The sequence below is a fragment of the Pleurodeles waltl genome, chromosome 1_2 (genome assembly GCF_031143425.1).
Source record: "Pleurodeles waltl isolate 20211129_DDA chromosome 1_2, aPleWal1.hap1.20221129, whole genome shotgun sequence".
NCBI lineage: Eukaryota > Metazoa > Chordata > Amphibia > Caudata > Salamandridae > Pleurodeles > Pleurodeles waltl.
In genome coordinates, this window is record NC_090437.1 from 989,097,450 (window position 1) to 989,124,184 (window position 26,735).

Consider the following 26,735-nt stretch of genomic DNA (forward strand, 5'->3'; position numbering starts at 1 on the left):
ATTTCAATTGTAGTGCTCGCGCTGAAACCAAATATCACATGCGCTGCTTGCGCTCACACTTCGATACTAGTATGTGCTCCCAAATTGGTGATGCGATTGAAATGGTGTGTGAAAAAGATCCTGGAATTCACATGCAACGCTTGGCACGCAAAGAACAGTAAACGGCCCATAGTTAAACCACAAGTGCTCGTATACTGAAAGTCAACAATGTCACTGCGCTGGTAGCTTGTCAGTGCTTACCTTTATAAATCCCGTATGGGTTAGCAGCAAATCATCTTGTCAACTCCTCTTCCTTACTTTCTTACATTTGAAGAACCGTCGGTCTGATCTGCTCAACAGTTTCCCGACACAATTCCTCCGATTCTCAGGGTAAAGGTCACATCGCTCCTTCACAATAGAAGCTGGCTTCAACTCGTCGCCAAAGTTATGTTGTGAAGGACACACAGACGCTGTATGTTTATCAAACAGATGGTTTAATAAGCTGGAAAAATGGATGTGACCTCTACCTCAGCCAGCTCCTTACAACCGTCTGAAGTAGAATGCCCCGGCTCCCATGACAACACTTGAAGATTCTTTTAATAAAGACACAATACATTACAACAGTTCCCTTGTTCCTGTCCCGATAGAGAGGGAGATACAAAGCATAATTCAGTCAATTGGCGCACATATAACTATTTATACACTAGTAAGAGCCACTTAGCTACGCTGGTCACTGCTAAAGAAACACTTTTTAACATAGTGTACAGGTTCACGGTATCAGAATATTTAGTGTCACAGAATATTTACTGGGTTGCATTTTTTGAAAGCATCGCTTTTGTCAAATTAGAGCAGGTAGAATGACTTCGCTTCTTTCAAGGGTACAATGTGGGCACGTCAGACGTCCACAGCTTAGGGCATATGCTAGCACTGTGGCCACAGTTAAGACCAGATTCATCAAAATGGTCACATCTGAAAGAACATTATCATGATACCTTACTGGCAAACATTTTTTCTTACAAGTGTGAGGGGAACAGCACAAACAACTCTGGCACGCACACTGGTTCTAGCAAATAAATTGAGCACTAATAATCATTATTCAAATACTGTACTGTTCTTTATTCAGATTTCAAATATATAAAACGAAGCTTAAATTTACATGGCTGTAAAAAAGCCACAAAAATGTTTAAAAAACATGTTGGTTAAGTCAGACTGAGAATTCATGTTTAAAAATATACATTTCATATTTTGTCAAAACAGGGGCGGGACTTTGAATTATAATATAAAGGGCTGACCTTCCTGTAACTTCTAAGTGCTTTTTTCATAGAATGAAATGCAGCAGAAATTAGGGTAACGAGAGCATATCTGCGAAGGTGGAGAGGATAAGGAGCAATATGATGCATGTTTCATGGGAAAGTAGTCACCACTGTTGCAAGGCTTATTCACCAATGCACACTGGTGGACACAGCTCGTACAGATGATAACTTTTCAAGATTTAAGAGTATCAAGTACAAGTGTTGACAAATTGCAGAGGCATTTTTCACATGAATGAGACTTTCATGGAAATAGTTTCTGATCTGATAACACATACGTTCCAGAAAGTCTCTAGTGGTTCCATCGGTTTTGAGAAGTTTAAGAATTTTAAGAGTTTGTTTCTAATGTGGTTTTGTTTAGTAGTTTGTATTACTGCGACTACACATTGATATTTCAAACTCCACAGATAGAGCATAAAAAACATCACAAAAAACCAGGAAGAGGCAAGAACAGATGTATTGCTGTACTCCGGGCAAACACCCTTCTCAAGATCAACAGCTCAGAAATTGCTCTTTACTGAAGATACAGGAGTGTCAGTGGATATTCAGGGAAAAGCCACTCAGTGGTTAAAAAATAGAGACTGGACATGTAATTTGGTAGAGACGTTCCCTCTTCTGGGGAGTAATAGTTAAAGCATACATAGCTGACATACTACTTCAAAAAGAAGTAAGATAGTACAAAATATGGAACAAAACTTGCCCGCTACCTCCGTTTACTCTTGTGCAGCACTCAGTCTGTAGTACAAAAATAATTGCTTTAAACATGATTGGTTTTAAATAGTCTGTGTGTAACTTAATATTAATACCTCACCCTTCTCACTACAGTACTTTGTTTGACATACATGAGGAATTAAACACACTCGAAATGAAGCAACACCTGACTAGTTGCCCCATTCTACCATTTATAATCTACAGTAATACTGCTGAAGGGGGGAAGGGCATGCTTGCTTTGTGATATATTTTTTTCTATGTCAGCAAGACCTTCATTTCACATTGACTAGAGCAATACAAGAAGGGACAATCCCAGGAGAGTATGATTCTCAGTAAAACATACTGACCATTGGACTTTCATCCCAATGGATTGCTTCTTAACACTGTACAGAGTATGAACCACATTGACACCTTTGCTGTATTTCTAGCGCACAGTCCCCCCAGTAACACGTTAATATCATCAAACAGATGTAGCTGAAATTTACTTTTGGCATACTAGCACATCTAAAATCAAAACAATTGACAATATCAGACTAAATGAGATTCCACGTCAACAACATAGGAAGATAAATACAGCAGTATCAATTCAACATCCACCAAATTATTCTTTATGACTTTGGTCAATATTACACATAGACTGACCAAACTGAAGTATTTCTAACAGTGGTGCATTGGCAACAGACAGCAAAATGGAAACCAGCAGTCAAAACACTTTCTGAGCTTTTAAGGAGCATATTTGCATTGATGAGGCAAAGAAAAGAGACAAGAGGCAGAGGTGATACCTATGCAAAGAAAGTGCAGCTTCGGAAAGAAATGACAAACAATGCGACTAATGAAGATGATGACAAAGGACAATTAGCTTCCGTTACTGGCAATCTCGACCTCTTGTTGAATACTAAGCACTTCTAAATTTGTTCTGCAAAATCACCTCACTGAGAACACTGAAGAAAAAAATGTTGACTATGAAAAGAGTGATATTTACATTTTGGGGGAATACGGCAGTGGAATAAACAAGAAACAGTTGCCAATATAAGTACAGTCCTGTTGTCTCAAACAAAATTAGATTAGAAAGGATTCAATAACCACATAAAAAAGAAGTGGCTATTTAAAAATTAGCTATGTAGAGTAGATATGAGGATTCTTTCTCACAGCTGTGTTTGAGTTGTATTGTAAAATTGGAGAATATCAAGTAAACAAACACTTAACAAAACCTTTAAAATAATAAAAGGAATCCTAAAAGGAATTTAAAAGAACTTTACACAAACTCCAGTTTGTACAGAGAAATTCATTTTGTTCATAAATACTAAAAGAGTGTCCTTTGAAGTTAACATATTGGTTTTTCTGAAGGCACTGAAAAGTCCACTCCACTAGAGGCAGAACTCAAATTTTCTTTGTGCACTATAACATTTTCACAGTCTTCGTCGAAGGTAAAGTTCAGAAATGCTGAAGAGGAGGAATGTGAATCTCGACTCATCATCTCATCATGAGATTTGTTTGGTGATGTCAGAAAGGAAGGACTCAACCTTCCCACATCTTCATCTGGATCTTCCACAATTGAAAAAGAAACCTCGTGAACCATATAGTCCTGTGATTTGTGGCCGTCGGCGGCAACAGACATTGGTAAATTGAAAGGGGCACCTGAATTGTCTTCTTGAGTGGGAACCATGTTGTCATTTTCTGAACATGTCAGGTCCTTATTAAAGTGTGTTTCACAGTTCAGAAGTGTATCTTCTTTCCACTTCTTGATAGCCCCCTTCTGTTTATCGAGTGAAAGTTTGCAAAGCTGCTTGGCTTTCATTAATGGAGTTGGAAATATAGTGCTCTGAATAGCTCTTAAGAGAAACCTAGGATAGAACAAATAAGTCATGAGTAATAAAGCTGCCACTTGTAAGCAATCCGAACACACAAAACATAACTTGTAACCCTCTATGTAAGCTAACAAATGTATTATAGCTAATGGTAAAAGCTGTGCTGGTTAAAAAGTGTAAAACATTTTTTTTAAAAAAAGTGATCTGTGAATGCAATCCTCTGTAACTTCATCCAGCCTGTTATGAGCTGCATTTCTGGGGCCCGCTGTGCTTCAGTAACTATCTGCATCAAAGCAGGCAACATTAACAGCAGGTTGTGCATCAAATATGCATCAAAAATCCCCCAGTAAATTAAAAAATACATTATCACAGCAAATTAAATCCAAATATAAGATCAGTCTCATGTTACTGCCTACCATTCCACCTTGGAATGGTAGGGAAATGCTGACCTCGGTCCAGACTTGCACCCAAAAGGGTTGACCCATTTGACCCATCTTTATTCAAACAACAACTAGGATCATTAAGTTTTTTTATGTGAAGGCTCACACGCCTATTCATGTCACTTGCCCTTCTTCTTCTTGGTTCTCAGAGCACTGCCTCATGTTAGCTCAGGTCTTGAAACAGTCCCAAATTTAAGCATTTAAAGCCGAAAAATCATATATGAAAAGCATTTTGCAAACCGAACATCCCCATCCTCAAGTTTAACTGTTTTACACTGCAGATTTCTCTATGATGGACTACACCTTCAAAGGCTTAATGCACTTCAATTACATCATCAAACACAAATTCTTCTCTGAAAAAGGTGAATATTTGACTATGGAAGCTTTATGAGTAGACATGAGAGTGAGAAGGCATAACTAAAGATCACAAACACTCTTCAGAAAAGCATACTGGTATTGGGAAACAACTGCTGCTTGATAGTTCCCTATGCAATGTGCCGGGTTACCATTCCTAGAATATGGTTACAAATAAACACATTGTAAATTGGAATAAAGGGTCTGGGTATTACCTAGGTAGAAGAGCTAGAACAGTAGAAATGATAATGACAAGATAAAACATGGGATCTTGCATATGCTTCTCCATGATCCAGTATGGGTTGGCTGGTGGGTTACAGGTAAGACACGTTGCTCCAAAAGCCAAAGTGAAGACAAAGTACATGCAGACACTTCCACTCATAGTAATCAAATGGATCCAGGTCTGAAATTCAGAGAAGATATACAAAAATGAGGCAGCAAAAAAGTGATGTTGGGTTTCTAGAACATTTTATTTACACAAATAAAGTACGCTCTAATGGTAAAAAGCCAGCCTTCCTTAAAGGCATAAAAAACTGAATGCTCAAAAGCTTTTTTATCCAAATAACAGAAAAAAAGCATATAATGATGCCAAAAAAGAAAGTACATCCTCTTATAATCCTCTGTTTTTACAAATTAGTAATATATATCAACCTAAAAACATAGGTAAAGGCAGTTATAATTACAAATTAAAACGGAAAAACTACTATAGTTCACAAATTATGGTTAGGAGCACAATCCGTACCTCGCACAAAAGCCATGCAAGCCCTAATTCACACATGTACCCTACAGAAACAGATGCAATTACAAACGTTGTTAATCATCTTATGGATGATATTATAGATCACATTACTCTTTCCACTTTGACAGAGACAACTTTACTAGGTGAATTATGTCCTGTTATTCAATTGCAATTCGCTTTTTGGTGTTATTTGTTGGTTTACACATAGTGAGGTCACAAGCATTGCATATGATAGTATTAAGTGGCGTAGCTTGGCCCGAGCGGGTCATAGCAGGAACATCCCTTACAGAACAGATTTTCTTTTTTTATTGAGATGACAGAGGGATCAAAAGTGCAGAAAAATCTGATGTTTTACAGTTTCTACTGAAAAACACATACTCCCTTTGGTGGTGTTTTATCAGTTATACACAGTTTTATTATGTTCTTGTTGCAACCCGCCAGGTTCCTAGACCCCTAAGGACCTATTTCCATTTCGATTTTGGGAGCACAGCTCATATCATATAGCTTCAGCTCACTGTTAACTGCTTGTTGCGCCCGGTGACTGCTAGCTCAAAGCTGAACACAGTGGGTGATGGCCATTTGAGGGAGACTGGGCGTGCAACACTCCTGAGCCGCCACCACCCGCTGTATTGAGCCATGTGCCCCTGGGTAAGCTGCATGTCCTCTCCTCAAACCTTGGCCTGTGCCCAACCTGCCACAGGGATTCGTCACAGTGCTTGCATCCAACTCTACATGGTGGCCCAACACCCGCTGCACATGACCTTTGGCCTACTGCCTGTGGCAAGGCCCAACCCACGGTGGGTAGCCAACCCCCTGCACATGTCCACTCTGTTCCCAACTCTATGCATGCAGTCACACCCTACTGTGCTTGGTATTCAGCCGTGCACTGCCTAGGTTGGCCACAGGGCCTGTCCTTTGGCCAGGCACAGTACCCAACTCTTTGTGGGCACTGCAACACAGCATCCTGCTGCAGGCAGCCAACCCCCACTGTCCAATGCCTTCAATCATGCAGAGGGAGCTTGCCACGTCATGGCCTCCATATTGGTCCTGCAACCCACCATCCATGGGTGGCTAACCCCCAGAATGGTATTTGGCTGTGGCTGAGGTGAGCTGCATAACCTGGCCTCCCACCAAGGCACTACATCCAACCTACCCAAGGCAGCCAAGCCCCATTATACACAGCTACCAGCCATGTGTAGTGTGAATTGACTGCAGGACCTGGCCTCTTGCAATGGGGTTTGGCCACAGGACTTGGTTTCCCAAACCAGAGCTGCTGGTCAATCCTGGCAGTTCATGGCCTTCGGCTATATGCAGCGGGGGTTGGCTGCATAGTCTGTACTGTGACCAGGCCCCTGCTTCCCAACCCATCAAATACGGCTGTTGGCCAAGGGTAATAGTTGGGCACAGAAAACTTCCTCCTTGCCCCCTTTTAAAAGGGATTTGTAGGTGCTGGACTCTCCTAGTGTCCAAAGGACTGAGGGAGGGTCTTGGATCCGTGAATCTAGCGGTACACATTATTATTATTATTATTTTTTTAATTCCCAGAGGGTGAACTTTGCGGACCCCACTGAGGCCTCGGCTGAGGATATGCTAACTCTGTCCCCTTCTGCCCTTTATCCTTTGATTTTTCCCCACAATGAGTTTAATGCACTATAGGTTGGGTAATTGTGACTCAACAGAATAGTTTTTGTGATAGTTGGTCTGTTAGAACATGGCATATTTGTGAAATGGGAGCTGTATTTGTGAATCTGCAATGCATGAAACTGGAAAAAGCTCCTTTTTTTGTCCAACGGTATGCTTTTAAATGTTAACTGGATTTGCAAACCTGTGGACGATCGTCAAATTAACAGTCCAGCTTTGTCAGTTTGGAGTATCTGGTTTTGTGGGAACACATCATGTAGAGATCAAAAGAGATCTGTACTGTTGACAGAAATGAGAACTCCAGCTAATCAGTTTCCCTTGAATGTTCTGTAGGAGCCCTTAGGTACTGAGAGCTGAAACAGTGGAAGGACCCCCCTTTTCACACTGTTCTAGCACACACATATCTGGTTTCATTTACTGTGCACTTATTCCAGTTTTCCTTTAAGGCGAACACCTTTGCAGTGTGTTAATCTTCTCTTGAACATGGCTGATCCCAATGGCGCAAAACGTACCCTTCTGCATCTCACCAAAGATTTGGGCAGTAATAGGTATTGATTGTCTCTTCTGTATTTGGTCACAAAAAGAGAGGGAACTGGGAGATTATTGGTCCAGTGTACATTCTCCCAAATACAATGAATGAAATATACACAGTACACCGTTCCATAAACGAAGAAGCTAGATAAATACAGGGCTGGTGATAGTCAGTGAATTAAGGAGAGCCCTCATACACCCAATAGGATGTTAAGCTTCATCACTGGGCAATCTCCTCATCAGACCGGCGCTGTAATGCCTGACGGGCCACCACTGTTAAGGTGGTGGTACTTAGCCGGAGATCATCTACCAAAATTGGTCAGACCTAGGATGAATACTGGCTATCGGAATGTGTAGGAGAGAAGGAAAAGTAAAAAGTTAAAATTGGCTCAGAACCATAGGCATCACATTTAATAATTCAGGAATAGGTTCAGGCCAAGATTAAAAGTAAAAAGGGGGAGTGCTGATGGAAATAATGTTCCGCTGCAGTCCACTCAAGGGAAATAGGTAGTGCCCCAAATTCAAAAAATTGTCAACATTTTTCACGTCTAAGTGGTCGCTATGATCCCGTGACGCTTCTTCAGGACCGATGCTACTACTTCTCCTATACTAGAGTGAAAAAAATAAGTGCTAAATAGTCATTTACTCCATATGGACTGCCCGTCATAGTCAGTTGGTATGGACTTCATAGGTATGCGCAAGCCTCAAACCAAGGGAGAAATAATATCGTTGTCCCTGGCGTGCGGTGTCGACCTACCCTGGGCCGCGCTCCTGTTAACCTGAGTCTGACTTTAGCAAAGTGGGATACAGCGCAAGAGAAAAGGCCGCGACTCCCTCGTCCCTTGAAGTTTGGAAGAGAGGAATGGATCATTGTATGGGTTGGAAGTGGCGAGGCAAGGGGTTGTCCCCAGAAGCACCCCAAGATGTGTGTGGGCGGATTACCGGTGCACAGAGTTATAACCTGATTGTTCCAGGTATTAAATGGCTTAGGATGAAACCCAACACCCTCTCATTCCAAATGTATGGAATGAGAGGGGGTGGGTGGGTGGTGGATACTGGTTGTTACATGTGAATTTCTTTTATGTTTTACTGATGGATGTCGGGGTGGGGGATATGTGCGTGCAGGTATTTGATTTTTCATTTGAATCATTAGTTGTCATTTCCCTGTTGTGTGTTGTCCTAAAAGGTCTCGTTTTTCATTTAATCTGTAAAACAAATAAAATGTGTTTAAAAAAAAAAAATTCTTCTCTTGAAAACGTTGATGCAAAACACACATTCTTTGATTGAATTTGAGGATACTTCAAACGGCCACACACACACTTAGTGTGTGGACGATTTGCAGATACCTTCCCACTAGAAGAAGGCCCCTTCAAAAACAGTGATGGCATGTTGGTAAACACTTGCTACACAGTCCTCTCTTCGTGATTCAAGCTGTATTCCAAACTCCCGAGGATTTGGAGTGAATATAGAGAGGAAGGCAAAGAGAATGGTGATTAGAACATTCGAACGTTGGCAGCTCCATTGAAAACAATGGAGTGCTGCGGGCTTTTACTGGCCGGTAAAAGCCCCCAGCGCCAACATTCCAATGTTCGCTTTGTTCACAGCAACAGCTGTGAACAAAGCCTCACGGAGCCCGAGGGCATTTTAATCCCCTCGGGCTCCGTGAGCAATTTGTTTTTTTTAATAGAACATTCTGCCCTGAGTGGCAGAATGTTCTAATAGCCTTAGAACCCACCGTAGCGGGCTCTACCGGCTATTAAAGGCCCTTTCCCTTGTTAAATGCCCTCGCCTTCGGCTCGGGCATTTAACGCGGGAGCGGGCCTTTAATAGCCGGTAGAGCCTGCTACAGCGGGTTCTAAGGCTATAGTGAATGAATACAGCAAAAGAAAATCCTCTCTACAAAAAAGGAAGACACAAATCAAGTCAGTGTTCTTAGCTCCTTCTCCCTCGAGCAAGAAAAAAGGAAACTGATGTCTGGCTCTGTAAATTGGCAGTGGCTGGTTTTCATTCTTTTACGGATAAAGCCTACCTGGATTCCTGTCCTTAACTCCTGCAGAATTTGTTCAGTTTCCTTAAGCAGGTGGATTAGATGTTGCTGACATCTAGAGGCACTGGTGTGCAAGTGTCATATACTATCTAAACTTCGTACTATAGGGACTTTTTAAGTTAATCAAATATTTATTGTCTGCCGTCTGTGAATCCAGTAGTGTGTTCCAGCAAAACATAAATGTATCACAGGGAACAAAAGTGCAATATGAAATGGATCTTGAACTGCATGTGGAAAATGCTATGTTATGGGAACAATTTACTTAACTGAAGCTGGTAAAACATGTTTTCAATACAACTATTACTGTGAAATAATGAAATTGTAACGGACCCGCATTTTACCTTGTACGTATTTTTTTTTAATTGTTAACAAAAGTTTAAAATAGCTTTACACTTGATTGTTTTTTTTTTTTTTTAACATTGGCCTGTTAACTTAATAAAAAATAAAATAAAAAAAAACAGTTGGAAATGTTGCCTCTAGTACGCTAGGTATTTGCAGGCATTTAAAAAACGGCAGTGACAATCTCATCTCTATGGCTCGATCAGTCAAGTTCTGTTTTATTTACCATCTTTTTATACTGTCCACAAAAAGTCGAGGTGGAATTACCAGTCACCTATTGGTGCATTGAGTTCAATGCAACAAAAATGTGTGTCATCTTCTGATCATCATCTAGTGTATAGGGTCTCCCCTCATTCCTTTTTTTCTGCATGTTTATTAAGGCTGTTTGCATTCTTTACTCCTGCTAACCAGGGGCAAAGTGGTAGTGATCTCCCTTACAACCTGGTAAAATAGACATATACCTAATTGGCACATTTAATTTACTTATAAGTCCCTAAATATTACTACATGTAGCTAGGATCTGTAAGCTTAGTGCTACATGGAGACTGCAGCACTCATTATACCACCGACTGAGGTAGCACACAGGGATAATGTTTTCCTCGAACCACGTTGCCATTGTTACATTATTATGTAAACGTTTTTATCAAATTATGGTGTTAACATTGTTTTGTTTGTTTTATCGAAGCCTTTTGGAAGAAAATATTTTCTTTAAAAAATGCTATTTTTATTCCGTTTAAAACTATCCCTTTTCAAAATATTTCATACTCGTTGATGTGAGGAGGCAGTTTAGAATGCTGATCTTTTGTAAGATCAACTGTCATTCTAACTGGCAGGCATCAGAGGGCACAGCACCAAAACATTTCTGCTTGCTCCTCAATCAGACAAAAGATAAAGTTAACTATTTGCTGACACAAATCTGCTCTAAGTTTAGTGTTTCTTTTCCTAGCATTAAACGGAACCAGTGACAACAAAGCTGAAAAGAAATTAAAGTAAAATATATTACCTTTTAGCGAGGTAAACTGTTGCTACCCACAGGAAGGTACATCTACAGCACAGAGAAAAGCTACTAAGAGAAAGTTTTCTGGAAATGCACTCAATATCAACATTTAAACTGTCGGGGACATGCCTACACTGTCGGTGAAAATTTCTGTGTCAGAACAGAACCATGCGCCTGATGTAGCAGAGATTGAAGTTAAAAGTACTTTTCAGGAGCTAAAAGAAAAAGCAAGAGCAACAACAGACAGTACATCCTAGATATTGAAGGCTACCTGTTCTAAACTGAATTTCCATGCCTCAGGTGAAATTCCCAAAGAACAATTATTAAAGCATAGAATGTATAGCGTGGGCACTTTCACGTAAAGCTACCCTCAAAATCATAAAAAGTAAAGTGAACTGAATGTACAATAAGCTTTTAAATTTACATTTAAGGGTAACAGGTTTTTCAAACAACTATGAAAATATAGACTTCAGAGTTCTGTCGGACACATCAGATGAAAATCTTAAATACCTGGCACGGAGTAAACGCTGGTTAATGGAAGGCACTTTTCGCAGATTCTTCCCCCCCCCCCAAACAAATGTGTACAGTTCAAGGTGAATTTCAAGGCGACACATTCCCTTACATATAGGCGCTAGAACCCAATACATCTACGAAGCTATACAAGGAATTATTAGACAAAAGTAAAGGTCTAATTAGAGATTAGTACCAGAAACAATCTTTATTGACTTTGAACAAAATATAATAAAGGCACGAAGCAATGTTTTCCCTCAAACTCAAATACATGGCGGTTACTTTTACTTTGCACAAGCAATGTGGAGAAACATTCACCGAGTAATCATTTACAAGTAGAATATTGCAAAAACAGTGAACTTGCTTTCAATTTAACATAATCCTGAGCGTGTGCACTAGCTTTTGTACCAGAAACATTGGTGTCAATGTACTACGACGAGCTTCTCCAAACAACATACTTTAAAGAAAAAAAAATTGCTAACATAAAACCTTAATTATTTTCAAGATGTGTGAATGGGTAGATTAACAGGTCGCAGGGAACCTAAATTCGCTTAATAGATGAAGGACTGTCGCAATATAGAAAGGCCTACACTACATCTAGAAAAGCGTGCCTCTCTACCCACATAAATCCTGCTGGGTTTGATCAGTGTGAAGTATGTGCGATGTAGGTAATTAAATTGACTCAATTTAAATCTTGCAACACCTTGACTAGCCTGCACGCCGCCGTCCAGTCAGGGTCAGTAAGGGGTGTTGTCAGGTCTTCCTCCCATGCCAGTCTAGCAATCAGCTCCTTCCACACACTATCCTTCTGCAGCGTCTTATACAAATATGTCACCATGTGTCTCGCTGCTCCGGCCATTAACACTGATTGCAATGTAGTCATCACCCTCGGTGAATTAGGGAAATCTGTCCAGATTTCTCGCGCAGTATTCATCAGTTTAGCGCACTGAAGGAATTGTACCCTCTCACCCTGATTGCTGCTTGCGCCTCCTCAAACATCAAGAATACCACCCCCGGGTACAAGTCCCCCAGCACTACACAGCCTCCTTCCCTCCATCTAACCATGATCCTGTCCTGATCTATGCGGCGGAACGGGAGCAGCGTCCAGATGTCCAGTTCCCTAGCAAATGTCAGTCTTTTAAACACGCTTGTAGTTCCTCGTTCCCATAACGCTGCGATTTGTTGGATCAAGTATGGGGTATTTGGTGGAACCCGTGCCTCATGCATGAGCAACTCCATCAAGCAGTGTGTACCATGTGTACCCCATAAGAGTTGTGTCTACCCATTTTCGTCCACAAAGGCCCAGTGAGCGATATCTTGCAACTTGAGGGCATAGTAATACAATCCAGGTCTGGGAGACCTAGGCCACACCTTCTGCGATTCCCTAGAGCTGGGAGAGCACAACCCTACTTAATTTCCCAGCCCAAACCAGTAATGTCATAAGACTGTCCAACTTCTGACACAGACTACAGGTCAGGGTAGACAAACGGTCTGGAGGGTATACAGGCATCTGGGGAGAAACAATTTTAGCCACAGCTATTCTCCCCATTGTGGAGAGCGGCAGTGTATTGCAGAATCAAACCGACCTAGTAAGCCCAGTCACCAAGAGGTCTATACAGAATCTATGTTGAGCTCCAAGCTGTGTCCCACCATGATACCAAGGTATCTAAAGGACGTTTCCCAGCGCAGGCCCAGAGGTGCCAACTCCGCCTCTGACACCCTGTCCAGTGCTCCCAAGGGGAATAGGAGCGACTTTTTTCTATTGATACAGAGACATGCTATTTCCTCAAACCTATCCAGGTGCTGTAGTAGTTGCAGTACTGTTTCTGCCAGTTTTTGTGGGTAGAACAGCACATTATTGGCATAAAGGAAAATCAAGTGTGTTACCTCCCCATCCTTAGTCCTGCGTTCCCCATATCCCTTCGGAGTCTAGCTGCCAACAGTCCAATTGCCAGTGCAAATAATAGCAGTAGAGCAGGCAACCTAGCCTTGTGCCTCTCCGTACTCCCCATTCAGCAGACATGATTCCCCCACTGTGCACCCTGGCTGTAGGTGATGCATACTATATCCTAACCCAGTGACAGAACTATGGGCCAAATCACATGTGCTGTAGCACCGATTGTTAGTAGAGCCACTCAATAATGTCAATTACTTTTGTAATATCCACTGATACAAGTGACAGGTCCCTATCACTCCCCCTCTCACAGCATGCAAGATATGCGCAAGCCACTGCAGATTCAGTGCTGTTTTCCACCCAGGTATAAAACCATATTGGTCCTCGTGTATCATTGTCCTTACCACTGCTGTTAGTCGGTCCACCAGGATCTTGCACAGTACCTTCGCATCCACATTAATCATAGTTACGGGTCTGTATGATGATGGATCCATTGCATCACCCCCGAGTTTGGGCACCATAAATACTACTCCTTCCTTTAGAGTCTGGAAGTTCCTCTCACTCTTTTCTCTCTCATTATACACCTCAAGTAGTGGGCCTGCCAGCTGCGCTGCATATGCCTGATAGAACTCTACTAGGAGGCAGTCTCCCACCGGAGTTTTTCCCCTGTTCAGTTTCATTTCCACCTCTCTGACCTCCTCCAGTATAATGTTCCGATCTAATTCTTCTCAGGGAGGGTCACCCTAGGGAGTTTTGCTCCCTCCAAAGATGCTGCAATCTCTGACACCTCTGTCTCCCTGTCCCCTGCATACAATTCCTGCAAATGCTCCCTCAATGTGTTATTGATCAATCGTTGGATGGTGGTGTCCGTCCCACCTAGCCTGCATAGTATGACTATATGGGTTCTGACCATCTCCCGTTTAAGAGGCCATGCTACCATTCTTCTGGCCTTGTCCCCCTCTCTATGTAACCTCTGTCGATAGTTTTGTCATGTAAACTTTCCCAGGTATCCCATTTGTCTTCCAGTCTTCTCTTAATGTGTACCACATTGCCACCCTCCTCAAGTTCCCTCTACCCTCTCCCTTGGGCTTCTGCCAACTCACTTTCCAGATCTCCCATCTCTGTCTGCAATTGCTGTTGCATACCACACACACTCTGCCCATATATCCTCCTATTATGACTGCCTTTAATGCTTCCCTCTCCATACCCCTACTATTCGCCGTTCCCCAGTTGTCCTCCACGTATGCTATGAGTTTCTCATTCAGAGCCTGCCTAAAGGGTACATCCAGCAGCACGTCCATTTGCATGTGCCAGTACCTTCCTCTGTTCCCTACTCAGTTTCCACTCCACTCCAGCATTAAAGGGGAGTGATCTGAGAGATATCTACCCAGGTAACACCACTTGGTGTATTCTTGCCCTCACACTCGCAGTGCCCAGTAACCTACTACAGGTAAAAGTAACCGAATAACAGGAGTACTCTCTGTGCATCGGATAACGTTTTCTCCACACATCCTTGCAACCCACGTTTTGCATCATTTCAGTCAGTGATCCCACCATTATTGGTTTGTTCTTGGGCCGTGGGAGTTGCCTGTCCATACTTGATTCTAACACAGAATTTAAGCCCCCCACCAACAGCAATCTTTCCACCATGTTACCCGTTAGGAGGGATTACATTTTGGAGAAAAATTATCTATCATCCACATTCAGCGCATGTCCATCTAATGTCCCCTGCACTAAGACATACCCCTCTCTGTGTGTGCCTCCACATAAATCATTTGAAACCGGACCCCTGGTGCAACCCACAGAGGCACCCCGCAGGCATAAGAGGAGAAAGTGAAGGTGTACATCTGTGCTCTCCATTTTTTCTTTATTTTTGCTGCCTCTTACTCTCTAAGGCGGGTCTCCTGCAGGTATGCAATCCCACTGCCACAAGTCTCATATAAGAGCGTATCCTGTATCTTTTCACATAGCTGCTAAGACCCCTGACATTGCATTATATAATCTTATAATGTTGTGTCATACAGATGGTCTGTGTCTCATTCCCCCTTCGTGCTCTCTCCTTCCAGGGAGGCAATTTGTTCCCTCCTGTATTCCCATGACCCTGCACTCCTTATTCCAGTGTGATGTGTTTTGTGCTGTATCATTACCAAATACCCAACAACTATAAAGAAAAACATCCCATCCCAACCCAGACAATCATACGAGAACAAAAACTGTAACAGTCATGATCACCCACCAGCCTGGATATTTTATCCTTAAGTTAACCCACCCTTCTCCCAACTGTACTTCACATGAGTGTTTCACTCCTCAACAGTGATCCACTATCACTTCTCCCACCGTGCAGAGTTGAGTGTTGCCAGTGCTTTCCCCACCATGTAAGAGCTAAAGGTATATGCAGGGTCTGACCCCAGCTGCACTAACCAATCCTTAAGATTGTACCCCAGCAGGTGCTAGCAGGGCAGTAACTATTAGTCCTTGATCTGCGTAGCTAATAATCTGATGCATTTAATTGTCCCTAGTCTCTTTTTCTTGAATGCAGTCCCCTTCCCTCTTGGCCCTCATTAACAAATACGTAGGCAAACCATTATCCTCAAGCATTTTGTGACTTCAGTTTCTAGTCTTTAAATCTGTGGTTCAGTGGGGGCGTGTCCTCCACTCCACTGCTGTGATCTTTGTTCAGGTCATACCTCTCTATCTGAAATTCCGTTATCGTATCATCCTCCTGTACTATAGTCCTTGAACTCTCTGAAGCTTCCACCGTGGATTGTCCTGGGGATATGCTGCAAATGGCAGGTCTTTGTCTCCGCACCCTCAGGCCAGTTCTCTGAGAGCCCCATTCCCTCTGAGGCACCTTGTTTCACCTTTCCAGCCATGCTCAGACTTCTTCCAGTCTCTCAAAAAAGTTTGTTCTTCCCTGTGCCACCACTGAGTTGCACCAGAAATAGGAGCATATACAGGAGTCCCATTGTCCTGAGTTTTTGTTTTAACTCAGCAAAGGATTTCCTTTGAGTTTGCACCTGCTGGGTGTAGTCTGGAAAAATTGCTATATTTTGGTTTTCGATGTTCAGGGTCCCCGCTTCTATGGCTGCTTTAAGTATGCAGTCCCTGTCTCAATAGTTGAAGATTCAAGTGGGGGACGCATCATCAAAGCCCTGTGCGCCCTCCCTACCACAAACATAAGTGACAGACCCTCAGGTCGCAAGGTGGTGTTGAATCAGTTCTCCAGAAAGGGTTCCGCCAAGCTCCCCTCTGCCCTTTCCAGGAATCCCACTAGATGCATTTTATTTTGGCAGGACCTGCCCTCGGGTGCCCTCCACCCATTCCTCCAGTGTTTAAGTCATGGCTGTTAATTTTGCGACTTGTTCTTTTAGGGATGCTATTTCCTGGCTTATATCGCCTATCGTCTGTTACCGTTTTTAGTCACCCTGTGGAAATCTGCATGTAGCAACCCCACCTCAATGTTCACAGTGTCTTCCTTGCCCTCAACAGCACTGCGGGTGTCTTGTATCTCTGCCATCAGCTCTGCTCTCAAGAGTTCCATTCTTTGCTTTGACTCCTATACCCCTGTCTGGCTTGTCACACATTGCTGCAAATTCTGTAGTTGTGCATAATGAATGAACATGTTACTTTGTTTACTCTTAATTGCTTTATCCACCCCATTCTTGTGTACTGGGCCCACCACTGTTGTCACTTTCTGTGCCTGTACCAAGGACGTGTGTTTCTCCGATCCTCTCTCTGCAATGATGCCATCCTACTCATGTCCTGCAGACCCACCAGGTCTCTTGCAGCCTTCACCAGAAGCTTCAGTGTCCAAGAGGGTGTCACATCAGCACTTTTCATCCCACCATCATGTGCCTACAGTCCCCCGCCAGTGCCTCTCTAGCCTTATCCGTGTCTCTGTTTATTGCCACATGTCCACCTGCCCTGAGCACTGTTGTCATATGTTGGGGCACTCTGGCTCTCGTGATTCATTTGTGCTGTGTTCTCCGTCTCGTGTGGGGGCTCTACATTTTCACACGGCTCTTCGGGCACTGCTTACTCTCCTATGTTCTTATGTGTATCAAGGGCCCAAGTCAATGCTTTTTGTTTCCTGTGCTGCTCCTTCTATTCAGTTTGAAGTTTCCAGTAGGCGAGATCTTCCTCAAAGGACCCACCTCTACCCAGAGAGGGCTCTTCTTAACATCACTCCCCTTCTGCAGCGGGAGTCAGAGTTACTTCTTTTTATTTGTCCCCAGCTGAAAGGTAGCTTCCACCTCTCTTTCCCTATCAGGATTCTTGTCTCTAGTCTCCTGGCTCTTGGGCCTTTGTAGTTTCCTCCCTGCACCTCACTCCACCCGTCCACTTGTGTGCAGGGCCTCACTATCTCCTCCGGGCACCTTTCCTGCTTCCCCACTGCTTAAATCCATCTGTCCGGCTAAATGCCTCCTTTTTCAGCAAGCGTGTCTTCCGATTCCTCTTCGCTGTCACCTCATCTCTTGCCGCCAACTATTGCGCATCGCAGGAGGCTCACTGATACTATTCACATCCAGGGAAGCACCACGCTCCTTAGTGACCACAGTGGGGAAGGTGCCCTCTCATGCAGCACTCACAGGCTGAAATGCCACCGGCTGCACCTATACCGACTGTGCAGGCCTGTGATAGCACCATGCCCTTTCTACTCTGGTGCGCACACAGTCCAGTGGCTTTCTCCACTTCTGTTTGCTGCCTCCTTTCAACCCACAGTCACAATTGACCCGGGACCATCTCGCTCACCTCACAGCCTCCGTTTGCACTCTGTCATCTCGGGTCCAGCCACACCCTCCTCGGTCACAGTCCTCGAAGCCCAGATTTTTCAATGGGGAACAGCTCAGTTTGTTGTTGTGCAAATCCCGCCTAAATGGGATCATGATGCAGAACTTCCATTTCCATAGTCCAGTGTGCCCGGTCACAGCACTGGTTTGCACTCCTGCTCCTGGGGGGGGACTATTCAGAATTTTTACAAGGGGGGGAGGGGGAAAGCTCAGTTTCAGAGCGTCCGATTGGCTATGCTGCCAGGCCACACCCCTCAAGAAGGTGGTACTTAAACAATTTCTGTAAAATACAGTGAATTATTTTTTCACACTACAATTCAGCCTCTAACTGCTTTGTAAAACATTTAGGAAAAATTTAGAGAACTTCAAAATACTTTTGGTGTGTTTTTATCGTGCCAGTAAAATGGCACCTATATTTGGACTTCATATGAGATGACAATAAACATGTCAACATTTTTTCCTTTGTTGCCGACAGTTCTACTATTATGGAAGACTAATTGACAGTGATTTCACTGATGAATGAGTCTTTGTTGGCGATGAATGTGTCATCTCCAGATTTGGATATCAATGAGTGTCTGCTATATAAATGATTCACTTTGGTGACATGTTTAGTGCATTTATTCAAAATTGCACTCGTCAGTGACAGGTTTGTCAGCAGTGTTTCAGGAGACATTATTATGATAGGCTTTAAAGGATTTGATTTTGAATCTTTCTTGTATTTCTTCTTTGAAGGATAACCTCCAAAGTGGAAGCCTTGTTCTCACCTTGACCTGAAGTCTGGCCACTTAGAGAAGGAGCAAGGGGTCTGTTTTACCAGAGCACTCTGACGAAGCTGCAAAGGTCATGCATTTCAAGAAGGTGCATCCAATTTGCATTTTTATAAAGATAAAAAAATCTATCTGATGAGTCCCCTGGTGACTGTATTTAGGAGGAGTGGCAGTCTATCTTCTCTTTAAGGGTGTTAGTGTTAAAGGATGCACCGAGGTCACAGTCTTTCGGCTTATGGCCTGTATTGTGCAGATAAAAAAATACATTTTTTATGAGCGTCATCAATGTAGACCTTTTTGGCTCTACAAACCTCACACAGTATTAAGGGAGCCCATGTATCATAGGATTCAGCCATCATCCAGAATGAAAATGTCACAAACAAGTTTGTAACTGAGCTCCTGGTAAGGGAAAGCGCCAATCTCTGGAGACTTGAAGTGTAGTTCCAATCAAAGGTGCACTAGGATAGAAATGAGCAGACCTCAGAGGGATTCCCATTTGCCTGACACCAAGCAATGGAAAATCTTGCAGTTGGAACCTCTGAGAAGGGTGGAGCCCTGAACCCCTCCACTTGATTGACTGGAATTCAGGTCATATAATGAGGTGGATGGGCTCTTTAATATCTGTGAAGGTAGTTTCAATACTTTGTAATGCCCGTTGGTGTTTTATTGAAACAATGCTATGATAACATTGACTGCACATGTTTCCCAGCCTGACGTCCAGGAATAATTCACGCATGTAACTGCTGTAGAATTTCTTATATTTACTGTAGATACTGATGTGTGCCTAGTTTGCGGTGGTCTGAAAACATCAGTTTGTGCCATCTTTCATATTTACATAACCTATAAAAGTAACAGTGAGCAATCAAGAATAGAATATAAGGACCAAACCTGAGTGCTCAACAGGTGCAAGAGATGCGACTTTCACTTTCATTGTTCAAATGGCAGCAGCAGATGAAATGGACCAGGGTCTTTCAGGTGCACATACATGGATCAGTCTCAAAATCTAACAAATGTTTAAGGAAAAGGCTTAAATGTAGGGTTGTCACCTTCCGCTTAGGTAAGTTGTGGCATGAGGGTAAGTAAGGAGTGGTATTTAAACAGTTTCTATAAAGTCTACTAAATTATTTTTTCACACTACAGTTCGGTCTCTAGCTGCTTTATAAAACATTTAGAAAGAGTTTAGACAACTCCAGAATATTTTTGGTGTGTCACTGTCTTGCCAGTAAAATGCTGGACTCAGTAATTGCTAAATATCTAAACTGAATCTCAACATTTATTGGTATTGTCAGACCTATTGATTGTTATAGCCGTTAGACTATGTTGCAATACGAAAAATTGTTGTATGTACAACAAAAAGGCATCTCATGCTTAACGTAACAAAAGCAAATTTTCATTCCTAGAAAATATCATTATAAGTAGCAGTGAAGGGCTGACCCGAGAATGGTAAGATAGAAGAAAATGGATTTCAGCTAAGAAATAGACACTATTCTCTACATAGAAAGTAGAGTGGCGCCCCATGACTGTTGTGCACTTCAAGCTCCACGTTATCACCTACTGAATTGCACCAAGGCACAAGGATTTTTATCTTTGCATGACCATTCCCAGATTGAATCACATAGGGACATAGCCCACACTAAGTACTACCATTGGCTATCTTGGTTTTGCACTTCTCACATCTGATACAAGGCAGAATAACTACACTTTTATTAGTGTCCGATAGAGGATATGTTAAACAAGAGGTCTGTACTTCACCCTTACTCTAGCCCAGGTCCTAAACATATACCTTGCCTCAGAAAATGCTGCTCAAGGGCTACAATTGGGACTCCACACAATGACTCCCCGTCCACTATTGCTCATTGATTTGAATTAAGAATAAAACACATCTAGGCATCCTCTATACCAATCTACTGTCATATAAAACACCGTGCAAAAGCAATACTGCAAAGTCAATACACTGGTATGTCACAACATTTGGCTCTGATGGCAACAGGTGTGCAGTCACTTGGTCCCTGGTATCATATGCACCTGTCCGCAGTGGAAATCCGAGGCTGGGTGAAAACCTATACATTCTAAAGAGCAGTTGTGTTAAACCACAATGAAAAGAAAAATGTATATAAGTCCTTAAACAATGATGCACATATCTGAACAGAAGGAATAACATTCTCAAAAAAGCAGAGAGGATCCACTGCTCCAAGTACTGTTTAGTTCATGGAAACAATTCAGATTAGTACAAGGTGTCTGAATGGAGCACAGGTAACAAGGGTGACAGTGTCTGCCTAACAGATGTGCAATTGGTGCATATTAATACATTTAATGCAAATTGGGAATACAAGGGAAGCAGGATGCAATAATTTAACTAAGTTGCTTTCTTCTGGAATTAATCATTTTTTTTAGATTTGTGAGACAAGAGTATTGGCAACAATCAGATATATTATCCCTGTTTTAGACCCTGTTCAAGTTAGCATCAATTTGCAAGCTCTACATATAAAAGCAAGATCAAAAACGTCCTTTTCTCATGAGAGTTACAAATATCTACTGTAGCATTCACTGTACCCGGCTTAGACACACCCACAAGACATTTTGTTCATGTCATGGGTGACATTCTTGAGGCCTCCAAACCATAACCGTCTAGTGACTTACAATAGCACTGAATTAAACACAGTAGGCAAAATTGCAGTCCTTTTCAAACATTGTTAGTTTATTTTTTGTCGAGCGACTTACTTTTCACCATCTGACATTAATACAATAAATATGAGCAATAAGAAGCATGAACTCAGTTGTTTAAATCTGCTGGAAGCATTTATATAGTAATTCACTGGGATAACTAGTCTATCATTAAATCAAATCATTTTCGATGATTGTCTTTGACAATCAGAAACTGCAAATGGGGTACTAATCAAATTCTGTCCTTAATTTACTGTGAGAAGTAGCGCTGCTTATAAAATTAGGGGCTGTAATCCGAATAACAGTTTTGCAAACCAAAAAGCATACTTTGCACGATTAAGATGATGAAAGGTGTCAAAGCAATAATTTTGAAAATGTGTGTTTTGCAACCAAAAAAAAAAAGTAAACTATATGTTTGAAAAGCCCCCGCTCCCCCTCCTCCCCAACAACGAGTGCAAGATTTGGCTCTTGCTATTCATAAACAAAATGATAAAGCAATAACTGAATTTGAGGACATTTGAAATAAAGAATGGGAATAATGATATACTTACAACACTGTTACTTTCGATAACAAGGTGCGCCATCATGATGATTACCGATGCAGTCACAATTGGGTTTCCAAATGAAAAAATGTCTATGTCTGAACCACGGTAAGCCTAAAAAAAATAATGTAAATCAGAATATTTCAAGAAAATGTAGTCGGTGAAGAGTACTGGTCCAAGAAGACTATTCCTTTCTTCATCTGAACTAGGGGACTGTCTTTCAAATAGGACTAGACAGATCCTCATGATGGCACTACATCAACTCCGGTGAATATCAAATCTGCTCTCACGCCATTACAACACTGACATCATGCAGTGGTCACGGCCTTTCCATGCCTCTTCTAATTACACTATTATTAATGTTCCATTATAGAGTATTTTGATGGGATCACAGAGGGAGTTAGGGCCTCCTTACTTCCGATTCTCGGTCACCCCACAGCACTGTCTAAGATCAGAAGGGGGTGTTTCTTGTTCTTTGTAGGCCTGCCAAGAGCACTTATGCAATGTGAAGCAACCCGTACACTAGCATAACTAGAGTTAAACTGAAGGACGGCAGAGGTGCAAGGGTTCAACTCTCTCCTCTAGGCTGAGACACAGTGAGTACATGATGAGATTTAGCTAGGCTGCAGGGGCAAATTTTGTCACCTCTTCCACAGCAATGCTGCACACAGTATCTACCACTGGCAAGTGATCAAGGAAAAGGTATAAAACTAATGAAAATGACACGTTTTATAGTCAAATTTAACAGCACACACTTGTGAAAGATAATTAGAATATTCAGTTGGTATCATCAGTTGAAGTATTTACGTACAAGTCAAAAACAACTGAGCAGAATATACATGTTTGCCAATCCAGGGCACGAATGTTTACGGCTTTCATTAGCAAAGACCATACTCGCTCTCTAGCTTGTTTAAGATGCCTGCCACGTAGGCCCTTCCAATACTCTGACTATGTATCCTTGTTCTGACTGGTGAATGTACAATGCAATGGTTTTAATTAACTCAGCATGAATAGATTTTTGTACCTTTTACTGCACACTGTCCTCTAATTGTAGTATTTACACTTATACATTAGAGGTGTAATTCCTTTTATTAGATGGTAGCAGCATAAATTATACACGTGTCATGTTAAAACATTCCGTCACAATTTAAAATTTAGCAGCTGTCTGAAAGTAGATTTGCTCCCCCCCGCCCCATGTACAGGGCCCTAACATTATTCGTAGTACTCAGTTCATTATCAGCACTGCCTGAAGCGAACAAATACCCATTCGATATACTTTTCAAATAAAATGGCAACATCATACAAAAATCAGTCTTGGTAAACTAGTGCATGCTAATATGGTTTCTTTTGGAATAGAATAAACACCAGAATTTTAATAATGTCAAAATAATGTTAGAACTTCAGCAAACCTCTTCCACCTGTTAAAACCAGTCATATGTTCTATACCCGCGGGTCATCTCAACTATCAATGCATTTATGAAAGCTCCAATTTCGACAGTCACGCTCTGCCTCCCTTGATGAAGGAGGCATCAACTTATTCCTCAGACATTTTTTATGTGCCATGACAACTATATAACTTCAGCCAAGAGTCAACTTTGAGACTTAAAACACTGTCTAAGAAAATAGTGGGTTCCTAGCCATAAGAATATCTAAAGAAGGGTGTTAGTCTTAACTTCCCTTTAAGAATAATTAACTGACAACATTTAAAAAGTGCACACTACCCGATAGTGTCGCTTGGCGCTGATCTTAACTGCCAAACCGAAGCGAGACTTTAATTCCTTTCTGAAATCAAAAAGAATGAGGAAGAGCGCTTTATGTCCAGAGCTAGAGAATCCACCACTTAAGCCTGATTAAGAAAAAGTAACAACCATCTCAAGATTTGGGATTAAACTGCAAGATAATGAGCGATAACAAGTCTCTGCTTCGCAAGTCTTGTAAGGGGAAATGAAAAGAAACTTTTGAGAAGAAGTCATGTGGTGCAATGTGAAGAAGGTACAGGCAAATCGAGCAAAAACATTTAATTTTTAGGATTAGGAACTATCAACCAATAAAAAGATTTATGAGCCGTAGCAACATGATCTCTTTACAAAATTCCAAAACAGACCAGACAACAATCCCGTTGGACCTTTTGTGATTTTACCTAAAGGCAATGAGGGAATCCTGCATATGGTCATTGCAGCAGTCAAGTCAGGCATTCGCAATCACACCTGATAGAGTTCCCCCAGTGGCAAGAAAAAGGAGTGGTGTTTTAAGTTTGTTAATTTGATGAAAGCAACTTGTAACCTATGCATTGAGTTGAGGTGTCAGGGTCCCCACCTCGTCAAAGACAATTCCTAGATCTTTTTCTTTTTTAACAGTGGTATTGTGTAGATCACAAATAATGGGAATATTGTCAGTAAAACTAATCAGTTTATTTAAATTTCTTGCTGGCAAATAATATCAGTTCCATTTAGGCCTGGTTCAACCGAAGGAAGTTAGATGAAATCCAACGTAAAAAGATTTTGGGAAAGGTTTGCACCTAAAAATACATAGCTCTGCAGAACCTCAGGGACCGAATCAGAGACATTACAAAGCACATCAGCGTATTTGCTGTAGTTATCTTGGTGCAATAAGCTGTTCCAATAACAGAATAGAACACTTACCTAAATCCTTCATAACTTCACAGCCTTAGTGTCTGGAAACACCCTATATGGGGCACAGGGTGGCATTACTTTTAAGGTCTCACCTACCAGACAGTGGAAGCTGTCTGGTTGGTAATTACTTTCTGTAGGCTTACCAATAACTTACAGCCCACCCATTAATTATGACTTATTGGTTTTACTGTCACTTTAATTTGCTTGATTCTTATCCAGTGGTTTTCCTTGCCCCAGTTTGTCATCGCTGCCCTGGAGCATAGCCTCTTTACCATCTTTATGACTATCTGACTTGTATCCTTATTCGGCTCACTTTTCGGATTTTTTTTTTTAATTCAAGTAAGCATTCTATGGAAGTGCATATGTTTAGCATCTATCTCCTTCGTGTGCTCCACACATGCTCTTTGTTGCTCTCACGCGTGCTACTCTCTCTCGTGTATCTAATCCTGCTTCATCTGCACTGTACTGCTCACTCACTCACTCACGTGGTGTTCCCGCCGTGCTGCTCTCCTCCATGTTTGCTTCTCTTCCCCCACGTGTTACTATCACTTGTGCTTCTTCCCCAGCGTTTTTCTCTCTCCCCTCCCTGCACGCTGCTTTTACCCTCACCCCCCATTCACTGCCTCCAACTGGTCCTCCACTGCACCCCGCCACCTCTGCGGTCCCTCTTCCTTTTATTTTGCCCTTCTGCCGTAAAAAACGTCTTCATTTTTTAACTTACTGATCTAAGAGGTGCATGGTATCCTGGATTTGTATATAAAAAACAAAAGTAGATGTCGCTGCGTCATCTTGCTGGAGTGCCTGCGCTGTGATGCATGCGTGTGCTTACGTTATCTCACCTTTTTTCTTGCCAGTACAGCACAGCATTCAGAAGAAGTGTTTTACTTTTCCCCCGATGCTGTACAGCATCCCCAAAATGCATTAGCAAAACTAAAGGTCCCAAAGAGGAGATCTAATGGCTTTATTAATGCTTGTCTCATAATGGAATTCAGAAGTGAAAATTGGCGGAGTTTACGTCTGAAGTGTGAAACAGGCTGCCCTCCTCAGCACTCTTAATGACACAAAATAGTCCTTTAGTACTAATCTATTCCTCATTAGTTCGATGGGAATGCAGTTGAATATATTTCTGAACGGACACTAGGGAAAATAAGTCCACCTACTGCTAGGATCTTACTCTTCTCTCAGTCCAGCCAGAAAATTAAGCTATTGAATTAAAGTATTTTCCACTCCATAGCTCACTATTCCCCCAGCTAACTCTGCCCAGTGAGAAACATTATTTCCTAGGTTCTGAAAAAACTGCTCAACTCAAGACTCTGCTATATGCAGTAGAACAGAAGCTGGCCTATTGCAATAAGGAGCTGTGGAATACAATTATAGACATATATTAAGGCTCGCCTGGTGGTTTTATGTTGTAGTGTACCATGATGGACATGAATATCAGCAGGAGTAAACCTAAAGGCACATTTCAGACATGTTCATCAAACCTCATCTGCTCTTTAACCTTACGGGGAAAGAAGCTGAAGCTCTAAAATCTTCAAAGGAAAAGCTGACAAATGGCCAAACTATGCTACTCCACCGCCTCAGCTTTCTTTGTGGCTTCTAGCAGCACAGCCTCTGACGGCAAAACTGACAAGTGGACCACGTAACCTCATACTCGTAAAAAACTCCGCGTGATTCCTACTCAAATTGACATTTGAATACCAGAGATATATTTAAACTGTCGAGGATCACAAGCAGGAAATACAGAACTGAGTAGCCATTGAAAACATGCAAAATAAAGATCCACCGGGGCGAGCAAATGATTTTGGCACTGGCACCTGAGATCATAATGCGGTCCTGCTTCAAATATATAAACTTATGTCCATTACAGATTACCAAACCTGAGAGTTTGTTCATTCCCCTTACATTAAAGCGTTCAGTGCCGGGCACCAGTAAGGCATTTGTTGGAGATCCAAGCCCCTAAAGAGAACCTCATGTTGGCAACTAATGTTTAGTTTGTTATAACTGCACGGCCCTTTGGTAATTCCGTAGGCGCAGCA

The 26,735-nt window shown here is 42.0% G+C and overlaps 1 protein-coding gene across 5 annotated transcripts in view; it reads right to left on the minus strand.

The window, feature by feature from the left end:
* Positions 1-475: 475 nt before the first annotated feature.
* ATP10D (ATPase phospholipid transporting 10D (putative)) overlaps positions 476-26,735 on the minus strand; it is a 614,572-nt gene continuing 588,312 nt past the window's right edge. For all 5 annotated transcript variants that reach the window (XM_069201689.1, XM_069201684.1, XM_069201678.1 and 2 more), the window contains exons 21-23: positions 22,073-22,177; positions 4,818-5,005; positions 476-3,844 (exon numbers count right to left, since the gene is read on the minus strand). In XM_069201689.1, coding sequence (XP_069057790.1) covers positions 3,325-3,844; positions 4,818-5,005; positions 22,073-22,177 — 813 coding nt within the window. In that variant the 3' untranslated portion in view covers positions 476-3,324. The remainder of the gene's footprint in view (positions 3,845-4,817; positions 5,006-22,072; positions 22,178-26,735) is intronic.